General features: G+C 37.4%; 1 protein-coding gene across 9 annotated transcripts; it reads left to right on the forward strand.

Moving 5' to 3' along the window:
* The first annotated feature begins 8,627 nt into the window (after nucleotides 1–8,627).
* LOC139967441 (uncharacterized) lies at nucleotides 8,628–22,940 on the forward strand. 9 transcript variants are annotated; one of them, XM_071971239.1, is made up of 8 exons: nucleotides 8,629–8,791; nucleotides 10,451–10,588; nucleotides 14,032–14,136; nucleotides 15,929–16,033; nucleotides 16,802–16,833; nucleotides 17,296–17,380; nucleotides 18,002–18,122; nucleotides 20,786–22,940. In XM_071971239.1, the coding sequence occupies exons 6-8, from the start codon at nucleotides 17,303–17,305 to the stop codon at nucleotides 21,289–21,291; spliced, it is 705 nt and encodes a 234-aa protein (XP_071827340.1). In that variant the 5' UTR covers nucleotides 8,629–8,791; nucleotides 10,451–10,588; nucleotides 14,032–14,136; nucleotides 15,929–16,033; nucleotides 16,802–16,833; nucleotides 17,296–17,302; the 3' UTR covers nucleotides 21,292–22,940. The 9 variants fall into 9 exon arrangements, with proteins under 9 accessions (XP_071827335.1, XP_071827340.1, XP_071827342.1 ...); XM_071971241.1 differs by lacking the exon at nucleotides 16,802–16,833; XM_071971242.1 differs by lacking the exon at nucleotides 15,929–16,033.
* The last annotated feature ends 2,355 nt before the right edge of the window (nucleotides 22,941–25,295 follow it).

Genomic DNA, 25,295 nt, shown 5'->3' on the forward strand with positions numbered 1-25,295 from the left:
TTAGGTAGACCCAACACAGAGCAGCCTTTTTTTGTGGACCATTCATATAAGTTTGGTTATGTCAGTGGTGAAAGCTTCCACATTCCAACCAGGAGGTCCAGTGTTAAATCTTAGCAGAGTCATACAAAAATGTGGGGCCCGCTGCCTCTCACCAGGGAGTTGTTCCATAACAACTCCCTGCTCTCACTTAGTGCTCAGCGTTTATAGAGAGAGTGAGAGACATGGTGTAGGTAACAAGGGAGACAATTGATAGGCTACTGCAAGCTGATTGTGCATGGGTGCGACAATCTCGGCATATATTTAATTGAATTAAATTGTAAGTTTACAGGTAGGTGGCTCAACAACTAATTGCAGAGAATTACAAAACCACATATAATTGACATCAATGAATTGGATTCACATGTATTTTTTTGTGTGTGTAAATTCTTGACTAAATATATTTGAAATTTGTAACTTTTTTATTGTTTGTGGCTGATGATGTTGGGGTAGGCTAATCCAGACGCGGGATCATAGAAGGAGGCTAGTGGGGGCATACACTATAATGTGTAGCTGAGCAGAATAGATGTTGTTGAGTCACATTGGGCACATTTCTAACTGTGTGCTACACAAAATTAAAAATATTGTCCCTATAATCAACACACACACAACATTACAGTATGATATCCCATACCTTATACAATTAATTGTCTCATTCGTAACAAAAAAATGACTGATTATATAACTTAAATTAAATAGTTTAAATAAGTTTATTTATTACATTTATGATTGGTGATATATATATATGATTGGTATTGAAAATTTCATTTAAAAATGTCAATTAACTCATGGCTGTAATTGTAAACATGTATATATTAGCATTATCATATATCCCCCACATAAAATTGTAACTTTCTAATTCTAGGTATTAATTAATTTAATTACAAAATGTTCCGTATGAAGCACTACTTAATGATTTTTGTTAATATGGCATTATACATCAAATTTTGGCAATGTTCACTATTACATCATTTTTTTAATGAAAATTTCACAACTAGGGGCACCTTAACTTGGGTCTGCCCACTACTGGCCTAGCTACATGTTCTAACTAGTCCTCAAGCAGGACCCTGGTTACATTACATTGCAAAAACCTTCACAGTGTATAGGTAGGCCTAGGCCTATAGGTGAAGGTTTGTGTAAATGTACACCATAAGCAGGGCCCTGCTCAAGGACTAGCTGGTAAGTAGTATAGTATATAGTGAAGGGACCAAATTTGGAACATGTGTCAGAGTTTGATCCCCTAACATTTTCACAATGAAGCAGTGATGTAAATATTTAACTGAATCTGCCATTTCCATGAAAAGTATACTGTAATTCAAAGCAATCATCAACTTGCCAATATTGACCCCTGAACTTTGAAATGATTCTCCTAAAATCAATTTAACTTCCTAACTTTTTAAGATTGAAGCTGGTTACTCTGCAAAGAATAAAAAGTGACCTGATGCCGGGCTAGTTGAATGATGTTTATCAAAAGTTGTATGAGGGAGGGGCCCAGCAAACACAAAACGTTATCATAACATTTTTGAAAGAGCCTCTAAAATATGTTTTTATAACGTTAAATGTGGTGTTATAATTTATGAGATACTAATGTTATATAATATTTTAACGAAAAAATGTTTTGAAATAATAGCCTGAAAACGCTTCGTGACATATTTATTACACTACAAATAAAGTTACCAAAACAAAAGACGAAACGTTTTAATAACGTTTTAAAACGTGTTTGTGTTTGCTGGGGTGGTTGCATCATATCATATGTATATCATAGATCATATATCAGCATACTGAAGTGTAAAAGGAATGGGCTTAAAACATGTATTCCTACTTGTAATAAAAAATGTTGAAATGTGGCGTTTAGTGGATCCAAACCTCAAGTCCTAGAAATTGCCGTAGTAAACACTTAAGTATACACATCAAACCAAAAATAGAGCATCAATATGTCTTTGAATATATCAGAACCATCACTCTAGGATAATTGTGTGAACATTCTAGAAAATACGAATCAAAAAGCTGAAAATGGTTTGTGACGGATGTTGGATATTTCAGTCAGGGTCTGGGGTCTGCTTAGTACTGTATGTGACAGCCCAAGTACATTTATGGGCAGACATATTGGAGTTGAAAGCTATTCTGAAATGGGAGCAGAACTTCGCTCCTGAAAATATGATGGCTGACATAGGAGAGATGTCTTAATTAGGGGAGTGAATTGGTAATATTTAAAAAAAAAAAATAAGGGCGCTAAAAAATAGATGCAATCTGGTAAGCAGTCTGCTTGCAACGTTTTTTTTATGTTAAAGAGAACATTGACTGTATTTATATTTATTTTACCTCAGAACATATGGGTTGTTGGGGGCTTGGGGAGGGGGGGGGTGAAGTCTCCCCTGCTATTCGGTTCCTATGCCTTTGATCATTGGTCTGTATTTCTACCAAAGAAATCACCCCAGTTGAGGGGTATGCATACTCCCATCATACACCCCCCCCCCTTTTTCATATATATAGAATAAGGCTTGGCTAGTCTAATGGCACTGGCACGTGCAACATAACACCAAAGGTAAACTTTCAGATGTAGAAGTCTACATCTTTTAATTTGAAATTCTAGGACCCATAGGAGCAGAATAGTTCAAAATGGTGAACAAGGGGGACTGAACCAGACATCTACCTCTACAACTTAACCCTAGCCCTCACTACATGATTGGTACCCTGATTTTAAACCTGCTTAATGAGTTCCTCATCCATGCAGTGCTGTGGCAGTGACTATACACATATCAGTTGCAGAAACAGTGCAAGACAGTGACTGTGTCTCTGAAGCACAGTTAACTGTGCTCTGTAAACCTTGACGGAGTCAAACTTAGGTGATATATTCAGAGTTCTTCTAAATCTTACCCTTTGCCTTCAATTGCCCCATTGCCCCCATCCAATAATTCTTCAGAGTCATACTGCATACACAAGTGCAGTATATATTTACATAACTTCAAGTTTTGCTGAAACGCAACATTCACTAGACCCTGTCCAGGGTATTTTCACATGACATAGTATCACTGCCATCCTCTTCTCCGCTTTCCGTACTTTGGCTCTCTCTAATAATGTCTACTCACTGTATGTATAACTGAAGCCTAGACTAAGCCTAAACCAGTTGTAGCAGATAATGTTGTATGAGGTCTACATACTAAGTGGAGTGGCTGCTGCATGTTAATACCTTACACAGAGAATGTTTTCAGTCTTATAATCCACTAGGGTACAGTATGCCATTTCCTGCTCCTGCATATGAGCATCAAGGATTTTTAGCTATACTCACTGTAATTGATTGTCTGCTGTTTTGAAAATTTTCAGACAAAGTTGAAGTCCAGAGCAATCGCAAAGAAATACCAGTGCTACCCATCAATTATAGAGAGTAAGATAATTTGCCTTGTTTTTCTTTGCCAAGCGACAAATTTGAATGTTTCATCATACAATCTGCCCCCCTCCCCCACCTCTCTTCCCCTATGATTGTCTTTAAGAACAATGTAAAAACCTAATTGCACGATCTTTAAGTGGACTGGATATGCTCTTGAGGTGAACAGTATATCTACCTGTAAATAAAGTTTCAGTAAGATTTCTTTTAGACTATTGTACATGTATTGTTTCAACATGTTACATGGTTTACAAATCCTGATTAGCCAGATTTGGGCCAATTGTCTTGTTCTATATTCGTAGCAACTTAACAGTTGTACTAGACTGACAATATCAGATTAACATGCATGTTCTCTACAGACCTGGAATACATTGGATATGTCATGAAGGTCAGTTTGAGAGGAATCAGCTGAACTAAAGAAAAATAACTTTTCATAACTTTTCAGAACCAGGGATGATAAAGCCTGTCCTGCTGACCCTTCTCAGGATCACGATGATGTTGCAGATAGGACAAGCCAGACCAAATCCACTGTGATCAGAGTGACAGAGATACCAGTTAAATCTGGAAGAATCCTAAATGTACCCACGCTGGAAGCATTGTTGCAGACTTAGACCTGGTTACTGCATACACACTACACAAAATGTCCCATATTTGTATTACATATTGTGCATACTGAAATCTCTGCCAATACATCTTAACGGACCTACTATGATGACTGCATTTAATTCTGGTTTATGTTTATTGTGACGACTACAGAAAATATCATTTTGGATTTTAAAAAATGCATATTTACTTAATGTGGCATTACCTATTAGAGTCTATATCAATCCGCCCCAAGTGTTTCCACTGTATCACATGCAAATCACTGATTTCTTAATCATGTGATCACATACGGTAGATCTCAATTAAGCTTCTTCTTTTCAACCTAAAACTTTAATGAGTCTTGGATAATAATTCTGGGTTTCTTGAAGAAAACCAAAATCAAGTTACCAACTTACTTGTAATTTGTGGGTCCTTTTTAGAATGCGACACATGTGGTCAAGCAATGTAGCATGTTTTCAGCAAAGAAGATTTCTGATCATATAAGCTTGTTCTATCTTTGATTTGTTACCCTCTCACCTCCTCTCACAATAATGGATCAAACTTTCTGAAAACATTTACTATGTTGTATCCAGTAGTAATGGTATAGGATCAACCATTGTGAATGTGTAGGCCTACACTACATCATTTATATACAGTATATACCTTACCTTTTGAATAGAAATTTAGAATGTATGTATGTATGTATGTATGTATGTATATTAGATCCTCCTGCACGCAGGAACTCGCGAATGTGAACTCGCGAGAATGCGCGAACTCGCGAGAACTCGCAAGAACTCGCAAGAACTCGCGAGAACTCGCGAGAACTCGCGAGAATGCGAAGAACTCGCGAACTCGCGAGAATGCGACACATGTAGTCAAGCAATGTAGCATGCACTTATCACTGATGTTAGTTACAACTGCAGCATACTCTTGCTCCTATGCCTATCACATGCAGTACACTCCGACTTAGTTACAACAATATTAATGTCACCCCCTAATTGTTTTTTATTATATTGTGTATAATAATTGTCTTAAGCAAGTTTGAAGGAGGAAGTTATTTCATAGTACTGAATGCCCAAAGAACCTGGAGCTAACCCCTCCCCCCCCCCCTACACATATATAAATCAATAAAATAGCAGAGTTTGAAAAATCATTAATATTTTCTTAATATAAAGCATGCTACTTGTAAATTGCCAGGCTCTGCCATTAAGAATATAATTGTCCTACTTTTGTTTAAGGACATGTTCATGTTCTATTTTAAAGTTGATATTTTGTAGAACATTCATAATTACACCAGCGGTTAAATTTCCTATATTTTCCATGTTCTGTTTCTCAGTTACACACCTTTATATATAGAGTGTTCCGATTTTTTTTTTTTTAAAAGGTGTTTAAAGCTACACTAACACCATGCATACGGTAATTGTTATTGTTTTATATAGGCTAAATATATATGTATAGATGTAGTAGAGTCAGTATTTTTATTTGTTTTCTCTTTCTTCCGCCATTCCCTAGCAAGTCCCCTCTCCTTTTCCAAGCAACTGTTGTTTCCCTTAGGCGCCATCTGTTTTTACCTCCATGGTTACAGTATGTGTTCCATAGGCTATTCGTACCGAGTATCGCAGATGGTTTGAAATTGAGGGGGCTATTGTAGTATGGCTAAGATGCTGAAGGGAAGATGGTCGCTAGGGCGGAACGAACTTAATTACATTAAATTACGTAATTACAGTAAATCGCCAATGTTGCCCTAAGTATTATGGAAAGAATTACATTCACATAGGGCAACATAAACATGTGGAATTAATTAATTAGTTAATTAAATTCCTTCCTATATGTATTATACAAATGGAATAGTATAAATAGTACCAATACTGGAGTCTTAAATGTTGTCCTAAGCGTTGTGAAAAGAGTTAAATTCACATAGGGTGACATGTATATGTGAAATTAATTAATTAGTTCATGTCTTTGCTATATGTACTTTGCAAAGGGATTATTATAAATTGTGCACATACTGGAGTCTTAACAATGGTCCAGTGTGACGAAATTACACTAAATCACCACTGTCGCCCTAAGTATTTATTTTATGCTATGTCGTCCTAAGTGTTGTGAAAAGAGTTGAATTCCCCTACGACGACATAAAGATGTTGCCCTAAGTACTTTATGTGCAATTCACTATTTTATTTAATTAAATTCATTGGTATTTGTATTAGGCAGAGGGATTATTATAAATAGCACACCACCAGTCCGGTTCTCCTTCAATACTCCTCTCCAGAACGGACACAATTTTCTGGTCAATAGTCTAAGAACGGGATTGATAAAGTATACCGTTTGTATTAGAAACCATTACTTCATCTAGCCAAGGGTCTGAAGAATTATTAGTCTCCAGTGGTTGTTGAAACAGTGGTCCCATATGCAATTCATGTCGAATTATCAGGAACTATTACCAGTTATGCAACAAAAGACAGGACGAGAGTCACTAAATTTCAGAGAAATAAAGTAACTCGAACACAAGTTCATGGACAGTTTTCCCATAGATCTAGATAATACAGTGACTCGAGTCCATGTTTCAACTCAAACGTATAGGTTTCAAAAACGTGATATCTTGATTATAGGGTGTGAAGACTCGCGCACAAAGAAACGTCTCATGCCGGTAATCTGACCTAGTCTCGAATGAGGTGTAACAGAAGTGTTAGACACCACCATCGATCCCAGAAAATACACACACAGCTTGCTACCGTCGGTACTCAGACACTAGTGTACAGTCAATACGTACAGCTATACGGTCAATACCCACAACACCATGGGCGGCGATCATGGGGGCGGGATGTGGGGACATGTCCCCCATTATTTTAGGTTGGGGGATATAGTATCTAATATCCCCCCAATATTTGGTGGCATTGTTGTTGTTTTGTGGTTATAAATAGAAAATAATGTGTGAGATTATTTATCCAAATCGTATTTGGCGGTGGCTAAAACTTAATCCAACACATGCTGCATGAGGTAAATCACTCTTCGTGGTCGTTTCTGTGAGCTGTGAGGCTGTGATCGTAAAGCAAGTTGTCACTCATGATTATTTACCATAATGTCTGTACATCTCTTGTGTATGAGTGTAAGTACGTACATTCATATATATAATCCACATCGATATGAGTTCACTGGGTTTCCAAATGGCTTTTTTTCCTACAAGATTTCTAACCGCAGGCGCGTAGCCGAGGGGGGGGGGGGGGGGGGAGCGAAGGGGGCGACCGATCATATTTTTTATGATATCGCTAGTAAATTCAAAATAGAAAACGCTTAGATGCTTAGATAACACACACATATATATATATATATATATATATATATATATATATATTTATATATATATATATATATATATATATATATATATATATATAGATATATATATAGATATATATATAGATATATATATATTTATATTAATGACAAGTAATACGATACCTTGTCTTGTCAAGCTTTATGGCTTCCTCTATTGTCGTTAATATATTTCGTATTTCTCAAGAGGGATCATAGAAGGCATATCATTTGTCTTTGGTTTGTGCTGTAACGACCAGCTTTCAAATATTATCTGCAGGTTAAAATATGTATTTAGATTAGATTTTAAAATGCATATCAAATTAAGTCATATGAAGTATGTGCGTTAACGAAAATAGCACAACTTATCGCTTGATAAGTTATCACGTTTTTTTCAAGTATGCAGCATTGATCAGTGATTTGAATAAGAACGGGTTGTGGCTCAGAGGTCCATCAAGCCAACGCCTTTGTAATGGGGATTGGCCCCTTCCCCATTAAACAGATATGAATTGTTGCATTCTGAGGCATATTTGGGCAATAAATTAGGTATTTCATAAGGTCTAGTACACTGGGATTGTGCAAATATGTGCTTTACTTTTTTGGTTGTGGGGGGGGGGGAGGGGTACACCATCCACACAACCCATGGATTTATGCCTAAGGGGGGGGGGGGGAGGCTTCTAAACTACAGAAATTGAAAATTTACTGTTTTATTAAAAGGTGCTGTTCTTTTTAAGAAAAGGGGCTCTTTAGAGGTTCCCTTGTTACTGTGACCTGCCTCCCCACCCCACATTCACATTTTTTTCAGACTAGAAGGTTTTTCTGTAGGATGTTGCGAATATTTCCATCACATCGTTCACATGATAAGGTGAAAACCTTAATCAGCCCCGACACCGCGTCCTCTCTTCAGTTTCACCCATGCATCTGGATACTTACTTCACAGAACCATAATATTTGACAAATTTGTGCGTTACCCCATAGGACACATTAAGACTTAGCAAGAATTATAGTATTTTTCATAGCTCATTTCTGTAACTCATGGAATATGTCAGTAAATTTCGACGTATGTTTTGTCGCGATCGCCAGGTCTGACAAGCGGTGCGGGGGGGGGGGGGGGTGGGGCCACGGGAACGGGTCCCCGAAATTTGACCGACCAGTACCATGCATCTTATTAACCGCCCTTCAATATGCGGCGATGATAAGAAAGATCTCATTTAAAGTGATCAGGAATGTCAATACTGAATATAGTGCCATGGGGTGGGGGTTGCTCACCCCAGACACTTGCACGTACGTTGAACGTCACGCGCACGCGCACATACTACACGTACGTGGGCCTGTTGAAAGATGGCACGGTACTGCTAATAATATCAGTGAGTCCGCATCTCGTATCAACTTGGAACAGAAAATCGACTTCTGCTGTGACCAGGACACCAAGTATTGCATAGCCTTAGCATCTTACTGAAAATCAAGGATGTGTAAGTAAGTAGTATTAATGCAGGTGCTATTTGAGTATATCGGCTAGTTTAGTGTAACGATAGGCTAGGACGACAACGTACACTGCTTACAACTAAACGAACCAATGTCAGCCAGAATATTAACACTAGGCTGCAGCTGCATTCGTAGACAGTACTACAGACTCGCATGAATGTGTTGTAGCCTAACATTAACAATTCATGCTTGCAATGTTAATGTTGTTGTTATTGGCAGGACACTACTACTACTACTAGTGGGGTTCCACAAGGGTGTGTTTTGGGTCCCTTGCTGGTTGTTGCCTATATAAATGACCGTCATTGACGGAGATATTAATTGTGTACAGATAAGAAGTTTGCTGATGACACCAAACTGTATTCTTCTGACTGAGGTCACTTTCAATAGCGATTCTAAGATTGACAAATTTCAAACGCAACTGGATAACGTTTTTTGATGGTTTCAGGGATGACAAATGCTTTTCAATGATGACAATTGCAAGGTGATGCATATTGGTAGAAGTAACCAAAAGTATACCTACAAATACAATCTTAATGGTGAGGAGTTACAGGAGATCTTGTTGAAAGAGACCTATAGGTTAGGTATCTACATTGACTCATCTCTGCAACCTTCTAAACATTGTCTCAAAGCTGCTAAAAGAGGTAATAGGGGTTTAGGTATGATCAAGAGGAACTTCAGTTTTCTGAAAGAGGACATAGTTGTTAGGCTTTATAAGCAGTTGGCTAGGCCTCATATGGAGTATGTTGTGCAGGCTTGGAACCGATATTTTGCTAAGGATAAGGAAGTAGGCCTACTCGAAAAGGTCCAGAGAAAGGCTACTAGAATAGTTAGTATTATAGGCGGTTACAACTGTTGAATCTCACTACACTGGAGGTTACGTGGTGACTTAATTCAGGTTTTCAAGATTGTGTATCATGTTGACAATTTATCCTTCACTGACTTTTTCATGTTTGCTCATGATAGTTGTACCAGATGTCATAGTCTGAAACTCCAAAAGTCACAAACTATTTGCCATATCTTTTTCCTAATAGGGTTGTGAATGAGTGGAATGGTTTGCCTGAGAAAGTTGTACCGGCAAGTAGTGTTAATGGGTTAAAGAATGCTTTGGACAAGCACTTTAAGCATTGTAATCGGGTCTGCAGAGTGTTTGTGTCATCAGTATTTTTTCTCCTATAGGGTCCTTGATGTGGACTTGAGTGTCCCTCCTGATCCTTTTTTTTCTAATTAACTAAATAGTTCAAGTAGTACTACTGATAGGCAGCTACTGTAGACCTGGCCTAATTACCATTAGGTTAGGCCGAGCTTCCAGAATAATGTATGTTTGCTTAGGCCTATGCAATTGCAGAAGCCAACCTTCTTAACCATTTTGGACTAGAACTATAGAAGGTTAACTTAACTTTTTAGAAGGTAAGCTTAACTTTTTCTTCGCAAATTTGAATGTTACAAAGAATAGGCTGGGCTAGAGTCGTGCCAGCAATGTCACTGCATGAGGGAAATTTACAGTGACAGAGTAAATAATTGCTCTCGTACCTACAGATGAACACATGTTCGGTATATTACTATGACTAATCTGGATTTAAGAATATAAGTATGTTTATCAGCTGGTCAACAGTTATTTAAGGTATCATAATTTTTTTTTTACTCCATCAGTGATCTTCCCTTTTCCAACGGCATCACTGGAAAGACTCTTGCTCAGCCGCATTACACAACACTTGATGAACAGAATACCGTAGGTAGCTGATCATGAACTAGGTTAGGAATCCACATGCAGTACTGGTCATGAAAATAGTAAGAGACAAGATCTGTTTTTCAAGCTATGTTTATGGTTAACTAAACTTAAGAAGAATTAATTGTAATTTTAATAAATGAGCCCTACTGATAACCAAGATTTTAAAGACCAACTATGGAGACTTTTCGATGAACATAAAATCTCACCATTTTGCATGTATGTAATCCTTAACTCACTCCAATAACATTGCTGTAATTAACTTTACCAATTTTGGACGTTAAATATGTGAAAAATGGGAAGAAAAGTCAGCTTTTTAGGAAACCTATTTCAGACATTCCTGAAACATTCCTAAGATATCAGGTGACCATGTGACGTCACTGTTGGTATATACCTCATTCATAACAATAATTTGAGTGTGTAAAATTGTATACTTGAGCTGCCAAAAACATCAACGATATTACTCCTTTTCCCCTGAAAATGCCACAATTCTGTGTTGTTGGAGGTTGCAGTTATACCTCAGCCAACAAAAGCATCAGCTTTTTTTAGCTTTCCGAGTAGAAGAACCGACGTAAAATGCCGTAGACTTTGGTTCTTAGCTCTATCAGTTGTGCATATTAATTACTTACTTAGTCATTGAAAGTCTGCATAAATTAATTTAAAAGTAAGTTGAATACAAATCATAATTGCCAAGCCTTGTGGACCTCTCACTTAATGTTACAATGTCTAAAAGGCCCGCCCCTCCCTTTGTATAATGGAAATATTGCCTTGCATTTTAGAAAGCATGTCCTATCATCACCAATGGTACGTAAGGACCTTAAAAGTTCAATCTTGATGTGCCAAAGGCATAGTGTTAGTCTTTCGATATCACAGAACTAGACCACAATCGTGATCATGTGCCTAAGACTAATATAAGAGCATCCCTCTAAAGATTACGCTCAAGCTTATCACAATACAACGTTACAGAAAGTTTTAAAGAAAATATGCACAAAAATGAGATCAGAGTGTATTCCACCCAGCCAAAACTTACGTTGAACGGTTTCTTAACTATCTCTGCAGCAACTTGTAAAGGAATTGTTTACCTTTTTTCAAGCATGAATTACCGTGATTGGGGTTCCCAGTTAAGTAAATGAATAGCTGCCAAACTATACCTATCATTCGGTCATTAGTGCCAAGCAGTTTGGCGGGTCATTATGGCGGGCTATCAGTTTCAAATCGTGGGAGATCGACTTATACCAAATTAAATGGTTTTATTAAACAGATGAAAAGCATTAAAAGGTTGGACCTTATTTATAGGAAGGAATGGAAAATATATACTACTTGTATACGATATGTAGCGTAGTCTAGTCAGAGCTAGGCCTTAAGTAGTTCATGAACTAGTGGTAACTTTTCGCAAACCTCCACGCACACTAGAGACCATGGTGGATGTACAATAAAACGATGCACAGTTAGGCTAAGCCTAAGGTATGTATTATGTATGTGAGTTACATCACATTGGCCTAATTCGAGTTAACGCCTATGGGCAGTGCAGGCTGAAGTCACTTTTCGGCAGTCACCAGATTTTTGCCGGTGAGCACACACCAATCTACAATGTATTTCTGTTTCTGTTAAGTACTCGTTAAAACCCCTCTCGGGTATCATAACGAGTATGTTGTTACGCAGGGCAGCAGTGCTAGTACACTAACACTAACAAACAATGAGTGGGCAATCTGGTTTTAAACACCTCAAGACTAGGGCTCTCCTTATCGGCCAAGGATTGCGTATTCCAGTCCTTTATAGTCCAAGGATAGAAACTATACTGAAAAGCACAATGATTATGTGGAATTTGAGTATCGCAGCCACGTCTCCCTGGTTTCAAGAAAGGATTAGTCTCGTTTGGGACTGCAACTAGGCCGTTCATAATTTGATAAAAAAACACGAGTCTGGCCCTTTTCCTTCTTTCTATGAGGGGTTCCAAATCTGAGCTGCATATTCAAGAGTAGAAGGACACATAGACATATACTGTAGGCCAATTCATGTATATATCAATGTGTTGTTCTACTCTATACTACAGATAATGGCTCTAGCTAAGTAAAAAAAGGTTTCTTGGCTTACTTGTTTCTCAAACAATTAGTGTTTAGTAGCAAATAACAACTACACAATTCAGGGTGTAAGTCTTCTGTATTTTTATGGAAATCCGTTTTTTTTTTAATTCCAATAAAGTTCCACAAAATTGTTCGAATATCAAAGGGTCTCTCCTTCTTAGTAGCCCCCTCTCCCGCCACACACACACAAATTTATGCCCATTGCACATTGTGAGGTATGTGTAGTATGGAATATGTATTTAAAGGTCATGTAGGGCTACAGTGAGAGCTAGCTAGGCTTATGTTTATCCTCAACTATAAATGTCCTGAAATAAAATGGTCCAATGACAAAATTTGTCTTAACTGTATGTTGGTGCATGCTCATTATCTACATTCCATTCATTAGCTGTACATGTCTTCAACATATATGAATATGACCCTCTAATGTTGCCTATGTTTTAGTTGACACGAAATGTTTAATTTGACATATGACGGTGGAAGCAATGTGTGTATATGACAGTCCCTAAAACATGTTAACATAGTAATCAACATTGTTGTAAACACAGGACTCTGCGTCCGGGAGGCAAAGTTTTGGCCAGGGATGCAAAATCTTCAAATTGCTTGCATCCCGCGGACGCAAAATTTTATTTCTTGAGAAACAAACCCCAAGTACACCCTCACCACTAGGTCAATAGAAAACATAACAAAACCAATATTTGAATGATCATTCATTATTTCTTTCAAAAATCCACAACTTCTTCTGACAAGAACCAACATATCTCCCAATCCTACAGATCATTGAATTCGTTTGAAAATAAATATATCATAGCAATCAACAAAATGGTACAGGGTTTACAACACTCCATTACAGAGATTAGAGATTTTCATGCTCAAAATAGACAATATGCTTTTCCAAAATTCCAATTGATTGGCTAATAGTCCCTGTCCATTGTCTGGAAACATTTTTGCATCTATAGTGCTCAATAAACACAAGGTTATTTAACAACAATTACATATACCCTGCGCCTTGGGGAAAGTTCCCTTGCTCTCCTCACTATGCCACTGCAAAAAATAAAGGGTAGTTTAAAAAGTGTGCTTACAAAATCATTCTGAACAACACATGTGTTGAATGACATACTTTAGTGAGGTGTCCAACGGTACATGGCTAAGGGCTGAATATTGTACATGGACTGATTAACATACAGTACAGTCCATGTAAATCTACCATTAGGGCTACTATTCAGAAGAAATCACACTGTTGTAAATTAATTATGAGAATACAATATTTGTAGTGAATATGATGTTCTTGAATATGGAGTCAAAGGATACCTGAAATTCTTATATGCCAAACCATCAATATCTACCTATCAATTTCATGTTGAAAGAATTAATTTCATACTTTTAAAATTAAATTGTACATGGTTCTTTATTTTTGTTTGCAGGTACCCTGGATGAAGATAGTGAAAGTAGCGATCTTGACCAAGCATGTTCTTCCAGATCAACCCCAAAGAGAGTTTGTCCAACAAGGCAAAAAGCATTGTTGCCTGGTAAGGAAAATTATTATCCTTAAGCCAGGGACATACTGTATGCAGGAGTCCCCAAACGAAGTCAAATCTGAAAAAGGTCTCCTTTTGCGCTAATGGCACTCTCACAGTCCCAGACATTGCTGGACCTCTGTTGACTGCACATGACCTTTGACTGCCAAAAAAAGCTAATAGAAATAAATCACTCACTATGGGGCATGGTGGCTTAGTGCTTTGTGCATTCGACTCGCAACACACAGGTTGTGAGTCTGAGTCCCACACGTGGCATGTTCAATAAGTTGAATCCTTGTGCAAGACACTTTACTCCATTTGCTTCAGTCCACCCATCTCTAAAATGTGTGCTAGCTTCTGCCAGGGGTTAGTTAGCAACGGATTGACGGATCGGGGGAGTGTTTCACTTGCATCATGAAAACCAGGTTTAAGCACCGACCTTATGAGCCATCTGGCACAGAAGAAAGCCTACCTACCTTCTCACTATGGGTAACCTACCCACCAAGCACTGTATAAGCTCAATTGAATTTTACCTCATCAAGATATTGTTTACAAGGTTTTTATGTTTGACCTCTGTTAACCTCCACATAAAACAATACGGATCATATAAACACTCAAAAGAATACACATACTAAGTATGAGCTCAATTGAAGTGTGTCTTGTCTAGATAAGGTGTTTACAAGGTTGTCAGTGTTTGACATCTGTTTACCTTTGAGAAAAACAATAGGGACCATGTACTCACTATGAATAATCTACATAACAAGCATGAATTTAATTGAAGTTTGTCTCAAATTACGATGATTAAAAGATTAACAGTTTTTTTTTACCTCAAATGAACTTTGACCTCAGCCAAAAGCAATAGGGACCATGTACTCACCGAAAGGTATTCTACCTACCTAGTATGAGCTCAACTGAAGTTTGCCTTAAGTATCAAGTTATAAATGTTGTTTACAAGTGGCATAACATGCATGTCACTTACATATACACATATACATCCATGCACACAATCGTGACTGCATAGACCTGTTTCTTTTGCTTCTGCTCAAGTCATAGTTGTAGTCACACTAGAAAATACTCAGTAAAGTACTGTATCTTCAATTGATGCTGAAGAATTAGAGATAGCTATATTGTGCTTTCCACCATAGTGTTACGTTGGGGTGCTCCGTTATTAATTAATGAACAACAAACAAAGAGAAACTCCAAACATAGATGTAATTGTAGAATATGAGCTTTATTGCTGGAGTGTATCTTAAGTACACTCTCTGAAGTCTGGAATCTTAGTCTTCTACTGTACATATTAAAAAACTACAGTATTTAAGTCATTACAACTTCCTGTGAGGGGGCGATAACCTCTCTGTGACATAAACTCTTGGTCACAGAGTCGTTTACTTACAATTAATAAGGCACATAGGGGATTGGTATGACTAACCATATTTGTAATACACATGAGATGCAACAGGTTGTCATCTGTGGTAACCATGAGTATTTCATGGAATTAAGACAAAGGGGCTTCTATGAATATGTGGGTGTAGGGTGAATAAGTCATGAACAGGAAGTAAGTAGTTACTCTTAAGACAAAGAGGCATGGAAGCAAATGTTTAAAGTAATATGATGGGGATATAACTACATACTACATTACAATAGCTAGAGAAGATCAGATTGGGATTTTTCAATACCTGTTTGCCAAAAAGATTACACTTCAGTAAAACTACTACCAGTGGCAATTCAATTTACCTCTTGGGTTTATGCCTAATTCTGCAATGTCAGATATCATTCATAGAATTTATAATTTTGTTTGTTCCAGTTGATCTATATGAGGAGGACTATGAAAGTGAAATGGAATCTGATACAGAGTCTTGGGAAAACAGCAACAAACAATTGAAGAGATTACACAAATCCTTTACTACAGGTAGGATATTTTTACAATTTGTTATGGGAACAGTGTGTATAAATGTCATAGCCTAATTTAGTTTGTTACGTACTAAATCCCTTTTGTTTGGAAGGCTACGTCAATGCATTGCTAAACCACTGTACATGCTCGTAAACAAAAAAACGGTCTTGGAAAACCCAGTCCTACACTTTTAAATAAGTAAAAAGGAAGATTATAAAGTCCAACCTTCTTTATTCCAATACTAATCCCATGTATAAAAAATACTGTATTTGAAACTTATTTCTTCTTGTAGAACAGTTATCCAAAGTGGTATTTTGTGTACATATTAATAATATTTAATATTAATAATAATTTAAGAAACACATCTCACTAAATATATCAGCTTCCTTCGTACGCATTCTTTTGTTGATATTAACACTATTAGTGTCTCCTATGGATTTTTTTACAAAGTTTGTCTTTTATTAGGAAGTACTTGTACTGACAGAGAATAATAGATAACAAACATAGAGGAAATATTCATTTAATAAGGTTGGTTTTCGTAACTCATACGCCCAAGTTCAACCCCCCAAAATAAAACACAGGTAGAGACATTAATAAAAGTTGGGTCACATAAGAAATGTAAATACCAATTTGGATCACATAAGGAATGCATATACACCAATAATATCTAGTAGTGGAGATATAAGCTAGCAGTGGAAATTCAAACAGAGAAATTTACCAAGTTGACTTGTCTAAGAACATACACCTGCAAAGGTCATTCATTGACTCTCTACTTTTTTTCAATAGGACTTCAATTAACAAGCGTTTGAAAAAACCTGGTGAGTATGTTATAATTCTAATTTGCCTTTTTTTAACGAACCTTTAAAACATGCACATATTTCTTGAACAGGTCTCTTCTACTTAGTAGCCCCCTCCCACCACATACACAAATACATGTCCATTATACATGTATCAGAAATTCATTTGGTCTATGTGTGTCATGTGCATATGGTTGTATGCTGAATCTCCTACCTACCATTCATTTAGCTGTTTATTTTAAATATGTTCTATATGTCCTAAACCACAAAATATGTAGACTATAATGGGACAAATTTTAAATTAGAACTTATGCAGTTGTTAAGGGTCAAGGTCAAAGTTCATTGTAGATCCATTCCATCATAGAAGAGATGAGATGCCATGGATTGCCATCTTGTCTTATGTTTTAATTGTAATAGATGCTAAGATCCCATAACAAGGGAGTTTATTAGGCAAGTTTCATTCGTTTCTGTTTTTCTCGACAGGAAAGATATGATTGATAAAGATGGCTACCTTCAAGGTATGCAAGGAATTAAGATGACTAACGAAGCAATCCATGACAGAATGAAGGTGAGATGACAAAACTATTAATTAATGGATCATTCAACTGTCAATTTGAGTATAGTTTCATTAGTTTAATGTAAGTTTAATTGCTTTGTTCAAGGGCTGTCCTAATATTGTTGGTGTTTAATATCATTAGATGCAATGTTACATTGCGACTAACATGCAACATCATGTAACATGTTGAAAATTTCAAGTTTCATTACTTACACTACATTTCGTGTTTAATAGAATGCTGAGTGAAACTACCCACTGCTGTAGGTGATGAAACATTCGGTGTTTAATCTGCAAGCTGCAGCTCATTCATTGGGGCTTAAATTTCAACTCCTACCCAGATCCCAACGAAGAGAGTAAGTGACGTCTGCTCCTGTAATGCGACAATAGCATAAGAGACGGTGGTATGAACAGACCTTGGGGGGAAAAAGTTAACACGTCATTTAATGAAAGTGAAAATATTCCTCATCTTGGTGGGGTGGAATTCATTTCCCCTGTGGGTTGTATAACAAAAGAGAAATCTGTAAGCAATGTTTATTAATGCATCTTTGCGTGATTGATTACTAATCCATCTTTGCGTGATTGATTACTAATCCATCTTTGCGTGATTGATTATTAATCCATCTTTCTACTTAGACGTTGAAGGACAGCGTAGTAAAATCAGAGGATTCCGTGAAGAGACTGGTAGCAGAGATCAAGATGCTAGGTCAACGGGTCTTTCAATCTCATAAAGCCGTACAGAAGGAGGAAGAGCCAGGTACATTTTCAAGTTTCTTCCATTTGGGTTTGGTACATTAAGAGTACAAGATGGATATGATGCTCGCATTGTATAATAGTATTGGTAGCAGTATGCTGGAGACAATGGGTTGTCGGACTATTGTTTGCGAGCGGGTCACAGATATGGTCATGTGCGACGAAGGTTGGAATGGATTTCAAAACTAACCAATGAGTACAAAGATTTATTTCGCTGCTAAATTAACCTGAGCGCGTTGAGCAGGAGTGTCAAGCATAAATCAGGGACGTTTAAATTTGCATAAGATTGTCTATTTATGGTAATTCGCAAGCGAAGATGTTACCTAACTTATATGGAATTGATACCAAGTTTTTGTATTGAATGAGTGCAGTTGTTAAATTTTTTGTCCCCGCCAACCCCACCCCACCCCTGGAAAGAAGTAGTCCTATCTGTGATGAAATATCACTTAGTAATATTCAGTCTTAACGAAGGCGAGGGAGTACAACAGAGTTGAGGAGAGTGGAATTTTCTGAACGTTAAAGTATACATCAAGTTTATTTCCTTCGTCCTCAGATTTAGTGTAAAGTATTGTTTTTGGTAAATATTGTAAGCATAACAAGCTTGTCCCTTTTTCCTAGAACTGAATAAGTATTCACACAAAGCAAATAGCCCTTTTTACCCATCATGAATGTAGCTGTGCAGTTACTAGTGTATTGGAAACAATATTATACCTGCCATTAGTTTTACCACATGCAACTGTGCATTATTTTTTTTGGGGGGGGGGGGGTTTCCCTTAAATTGTATGTGCATTGTGTCACGTTTGTTTTGACAAATAAGGCTTCGTTCTGAGCAGTAATAATTTTTTCCTATAACCCCATAGATATAAATATATTTAGAGGAATATCTTGAAAAGGTTGTAACAATATTAACGTCGGGTCATGTCAGATCTTTCTGGAAGCCCTACACGTAAAGAGACTAGGAGAGAATTGGTCATGGAGAATGGGAGGGGGGGGGGGCAGGTCTTAGTGGAATATTTAGGGACATTGCAGTTATTGTGTGTTGTTCTCCATCTCAATTAAAGACCTGTAATTTATTTGTAAATAAACACCCAGTTACTTAGTATTTAACTGTTTTGGATGCACTGCCAAGGGTGGGACCTAGATTCCCCATCTCTTAGAATTTGTCTGTAACCCCACCAAAACACATATCCAGTACAACTAAACCCACTCCGAACTCTGTTGCTCCATTTACCCAAGCGAATCTTGCTAAGAAATTGACTGACTTGCTACACAAGTCAAAAGATATTGGGCATTTTTTTTTTTCCATTAACAGAAACTCTAGTATTATCATCAATATAATGATAAACAAAATGGAGAAACTTTCAGCACATGTAATCAAAATAGTAAACACTTACTTATTGCCTCCACTCCACCCTCCACTTTAATATTCTGGCTTTGCTTTCTGATTATGGGCAGGTTGAGATGTAGTACATTTCACCATCCGTGTTGTTGTCAGATAATGAAATGAGAATAAGAATTAATAAAATTGTAAAAGAAATGTTTCCTTTCTCAACAGCATGACTTCATATCCGATACTTCTTCAGTATCTACCTAAATGACAAATGTAGGCTGAATTTAGGCACAATAATGTCATAGTCCACCAGAACAAGGTTAATTTGAGATTTTGCACTCATACACTGCTGATCCAGTTTCAAGCTATTCCCTTAAAATATGCTAAACCTCTGGTATGTTCCTTTAAAGGCTGACTTCTAGTTGAAAGGGCTCTTCTAGTACAGGCTTTAATGTTAATGTTAACCCATTGCTTTACATAAATCCTATTAACTCACTTAACCAAAGCATGTTCCTTTAACTTGATATTAAAATAACAACCCCCTTGCACCCATTGAATGAAAATTTAACACCATCTGTATAAAAGTTCACAAATTTGTACTACCACTGTAAACATGTCATTTGAGACAGGTAAAACTCTTTTTGTGATTTTGTGTTGGATCTGAGCTTAATGGTTAAAGTATTAGACTAAATAGTCTTGTCACTCTAAACCGATGAACCTCGGCAAATGAAAGGTCGTTCCCTCAAAAATTAAAAGTGGCATAAAAATACAGCCTCGCCTGATAGCCCTAATTTTCAACGGTTCACAACAAATTAACTGAGGATTTTTTCTAAAGTCATCTTTTTTATGAAGTTTTCCTTCATGTCTTTCCATTGTAATATACTGTAGCTTGTAAATCTATTGCAACTCAACTGACCTTCATGTTGTAATATATTCCTTTTTTTAAAATTTTTTGTTACATTTTACAATAATATTCTGTAACTACTGTAGTTGATACAACAATACTAGACAGTTTACTAGTAAATGGGTTATAAATAAAAAAAATTAAAAAAAATTGACATTTCTGACATTAGTTTCTGACAAGTTTGGGAAATCATTAAATGTTCTCACACTTCTGTCTGTCGCTCTGACCCCCTCCCACCAAGAAAGTGGTACTCCCCCACTCCCTCCCATCACCCAAAGCAATCTGTGTTCACCCTTAAAATTATTGGCTATTGTAGACTCATTTGAGTCTTCAAATGTAACATGCATGATCTACACCTTATGCAGAGTACTTTTGTCTACATGGCTTGTGTATTCCTATCTAGTAATTTTCTTTCATACTCTTTTTTTGACAGAACTACCTATGGTGTCACCCACGGAACAGCTCCCTGAGAGACCTCCAGAAGACTTAAATTTGGAAGAGACTTGGGAAGATGACGTAACATCAGACAGAGACAATAAATTGGAATCCCAAGCCCCTGTAGCCGATTCAGATCCCTTCTTTAGTCTAATTATGGACATGAAAGCCTCCATCCCATCTCCGAGTAAAGTACTGTCTAACTCGGAGCAGATCAGGAAAGGCTTACCAGACGATGACCTCCTGAAGGCAGAAGAAGACAGAGGGATTAGAAATAGGACTAAAGTTGAAGAAGAATTGGAGAGTGATTCGATCCAGCTAGTCCTGCTGGTTTCAAACTTTCAGGATCACAAACTTTTTGAGCCACCGATGTTGCAGCTTCTTAAAAGATATATGTATATATATTATATATATATATTTAAGCTTTTCTACTTTTTGTTTTGTATGACCATGTGTGTAAATATTGAAGCACTAAGGATATGCAGTTTTTTTCCCTTGAAATAGCAAGAGATAAAATGGAGAATACTGTTATGAAAGCTGTACTTACAACACTTGAAAAACTGCTTTCCTAAATTTTAAGTTACATTTTGGCAGCATTTTTTCTGGAGAAATCTATCTATATTTCATGCATAGTCTTGAATACTTCTGCAATACCATAAGACCATCTCTGCCCTGCACCTAATAAAAACAGTGTTTTTTTTTCTCTCTTACATGTTTCCAAAAGTGCTCTTCTCACAGGTATCGTGTTGAAAATTTTCTCAGATTTGCAGATAGAAATTATGAAAGGTTTTTCGTTAAGGATAGTCATGTGATGATGCAAGCATATCTTGCATGAATTTCATGAAAATTAGGATGTAAATTTACAGCACTGAATTCTTTGGCTGATCCAGTTACTGAGCGGAGTCAAAGGTCAATTGAGGTCATCAGCGGCCAAAATAAAAAAACTTTGAAGTCAAGTTTAGTGAACATATGTAGCATCGGTTAAATGTCATAGTTAGGTGGTAGGTCCCCCTCACTAAGCATCACACTTTGAGCAGTTCTGCTAAGAGGTCAAATGTATATTGGAGTCATCAGATGCCAAAAGCCTGAAATTCTTGTGGACATATATAGCTTCAAAATCAAAGCTGCGATTATTCACATGCTCAGAAATGTACAAAAACTGAATGTTCTATGAAGAGGTCAAAGGTCACTTAGGGTCAAATTCTTACCACCTTGATAACTCAAAAAGTTAAGGTCGGATGAATCGCACGCCTGGTATGATGGTGCCCCCACTGTGAGTTCTCCATTGCAATCATTTCCTTTTGGTGAACATAATTTGGTCAACTTCAGTTTTAGTTTGTGAAGTGGCTCAAATTACAGATAGGTCTGAAGTAACCTTGAACAATGCATAAACAGTCAATCAGGTAAACTATATCTACTTCAGAAGTGATAATCATGTGTTGGATGATCTTAAAACACACCTCAAGTGATCCCTGGCAGTTTTCACTAGTTGAGTCTCAAAGGGGTAAACAGGCTGTCTGAATAATTGCCTTCTTCTGTGTAGTATATATATACTAGATGGCTTTGGTATTAAAAATATTTTAGTGTATTTAAGGGGTAGGTTGGTGGCAGAGCTGATTTGCTAACTCAAAAAAAGGTAAAAGGTAATGTCCATTTGCTCATACATATTCAACATCCATGGGTCTATATTTCACAAAAAAGGAAGACTGTTCTTTCTGGATGTTAAACCATTTTTGGCCATAAAACTTATGTACTGTGAAAACGTAATCAGTGACTGAATAGGTTGATGTCCAAAGAGTGAGACTTTTTGTGGTCTAGGGAATTTGCAATGTCTGATAATTTCTGGTCATCCCTTAATTTCTTGAACAAATTTTAACTCACTAGACTCTACATCAGTTAGATAGCCAAGTGGGATTTGTGCAAATTATACGGCAAGGAATCACTATTCTTTGCCCCCTGTCTAGAGAATGCTAAAACTCCTCTCTTTGGGTGGTTTGATATAGATGCAATATTTTGTTGGCACTAAGTGGACATATTGTGGTTACTTTTTTACTTGTAAGCTGCAAAACAAGATATGAAAAATCGGCGGCGAGTTTTTTCTTACTTGTGCTTTCACTGGAAGAATAAAAAGAAGATCATGAGTTGAAATTGAACCAGGAACCTTGTGATGCCATTTTTTTATGATCTACCATTAGACCATAAGGTGAGATGCTGCAGTAAGATGCATTTCAAATATTTAAAGATCCAGTTGTTGGGACTTGGGGGTGTTTTATAAAATATTTTCCCCTGAACCTTGTCAGGGAGAGGGGTAGTAGCCAACTCGCTTCACCCACTTGGGAACCTTGTCAGAGAGAGGGGTGGCAGCCGACTCCGGTACCCTTTGGGAACCTTGTCAGATAGAGGGAGGCTGCGCAGCTTGCAGGCCGCTTGGGAACCTTGTCAGGGGAACTCCTTTTACAGAATTCACTCACTCACCCACCCAGGGCTTGAACCGAGCTGCTCAGTATCATCGCAGACGGAACTACCCATTACACCATTTTGGTTCCCAATGAAATAACCTTCGTTTCTTACCTTTATACTTCCACCTGCTCCAAAGAACAGAAAAGTAAAAAGCTCTGGTGGGGTCTTGAACTCATGACAGTGTGATTGTCTGTCTCTCTCTCAGTCCAGAGCACTAACCACTGCGCCACAGCAACTGTTGAGAAATAATGCTCGTTTCTAATATTTCAACTTCAGAATGGATGGAGGAAATGCAAAAGATCAAAATGTTGTCTGGGGATCGAACTCATGACAGTGTTTGTCTGGCTCTCCCAGTCCAAAGCACTAACCACTGCACCACAGCATCTGTTGAGAAATAATGTTCGTTTCTAATATTTCAACTTCAGAATGGATGGAGGAAATTGCAAAAGATCAAAATGTTGTCTGGGGATCGAACTCATGACAGTGTTTGTCTGTCTCTCCCAGTCCAAAGCACTAACCACTGCGCCACAGCAAATTGTTAAAAAATAATGCTCGTTTCTACTATTTCAACTTCAGAATGGATGGAGGAAATTGCAAAAGATCAAAATGCTGTCCGGGGCTTGAACTCACGACAGTGTGTTTATCAGTCCAGAGCACTAACCACTGCACCATAGCAAATTGTTGAGAAATAATGTTCGTTTCTAATATTTCAACTTCAGAATGGATGGAGGAAATTGCAAAAGATCAAAATGTTGTCTGGGGATCGAACTCATGACAGTGTTTGTCTGTCTCTCCCAGTCCAAAGCACTAACCACTGCGCCACAGCAAATTGTTAAAAAATAATGCTCGTTTCTACTATTTCAACTTCAGAATGGATGGAGGAAATTGCAAAAGATCAAAATGTTGTCTGGGGATCGAACTCATGACAGTGTTTGTCTGTCTCTCCCAGTCCAAAGCACTAACCACTGCGCCACAGCAACTGTTAAGAAATAATGCTCGTTTCTAATATTTTTACTTCAGAATGGAAGGAGAAAATGGCAAAAGATCAAAATGCGTCGAGCGCACTCTCGGGACGCTTCTTTATGAAAAAAATAGAAATCATATAGACAAAAAGAAAAAGAGTGTTTCAGAGAGGACAAGAGAGGGAGCTGAAAGAGGGGGTTTTCCAAATTGTGCAATTATAAAGAACACGTATTTCTATCGGGTCCTTTGGGACCACGTATCTCCCGAACGGAAGCAGATATGGACATGGGAGTTGCAGATTTGGGCTCCTGAGCATCGATTACCCCCTGTTACGTCTTTTGGGCTAAATCTATTTTGGGTCAATTTTTATTTGCGCCAAAAATAGGTTTTTTGTCTGAAAAGTTAAAAAAGTACCTCTTTTTGGAACCCAATTCCAAAATAAACTTCAGATTCGTAATCAGCGTGTCGCGAAGTACCAGAAAAGATACACATTTATCGATTTTGCGACAACAATTTTTTTCACCTCAAACTTGAAAAAGTAAGCCCGAAAAACTTTTACGACGAACAAAGGTTTAAAATCCTTTGTTGTCCCTAAAAGTTTTTCGCTTTTCTATTGTTCCACTGAAAAGTCGCAAACTGAGCCAAATAAAAGGGCGCTCGACGCATCTTGCCAGTGATACGTGATTTCAAAGCAGTCAAATCAAACCTTTGTTTGTCATCTTGAGTTTTATCTGGACATTTAGGAATAAATGGGTCAAATTTGGGCAAAAAGTGCTTACGGTTTTTTTCGGTGAAAAAAACTTTTTGTCGCAAAGGCGATAAATGTGTATCTTTTCTGGTAGTTCGCGACACGCTGATTACGAATCTGAAGTTTATTTTGGAATTGGGTGTTTTGTGTGGGCGTTGGTGGGAGGGGGAGACAAAAAACCTGATTTATGAAAAAAAAATGGAAAGCATATAGACAAAAAGCCTTTCTCGGTCAAATAATTACACGAAATTGGTGTATAACAAAGACAAGAGTGTCTTCTACTTCACGTCTAATTTTAATGTCGATGGGTGTTTCAGAGAGGACAAGAGAGTGGGCT

The sequence above is a fragment of the Apostichopus japonicus genome, chromosome 5 (assembly GCF_037975245.1).
Source record: "Apostichopus japonicus isolate 1M-3 chromosome 5, ASM3797524v1, whole genome shotgun sequence".
Classification (NCBI taxonomy): domain Eukaryota; kingdom Metazoa; phylum Echinodermata; class Holothuroidea; order Aspidochirotida; family Stichopodidae; genus Apostichopus; species Apostichopus japonicus.

Bases quoted from the DNA above. Each gene is read 5' to 3' on its own strand.
- LOC139967441 (XM_071971234.1), top strand. From the start codon at position 14,075: ATGTTCTTCCAGATCAACCCCAAAGAGAGTTTGTCCAACAAGGCAAAA. The intron at 17,381-18,001 runs GTGAGATGACAA...CTTTCTACTTAG, and splicing joins CAATCCATGACAGAATGAAG to ACGTTGAAGGACAGCGTAGT. The intron at 18,123-20,785 runs GTACATTTTCAA...TTTTTTTGACAG, and splicing joins ACAGAAGGAGGAAGAGCCAG to AACTACCTATGGTGTCACCC.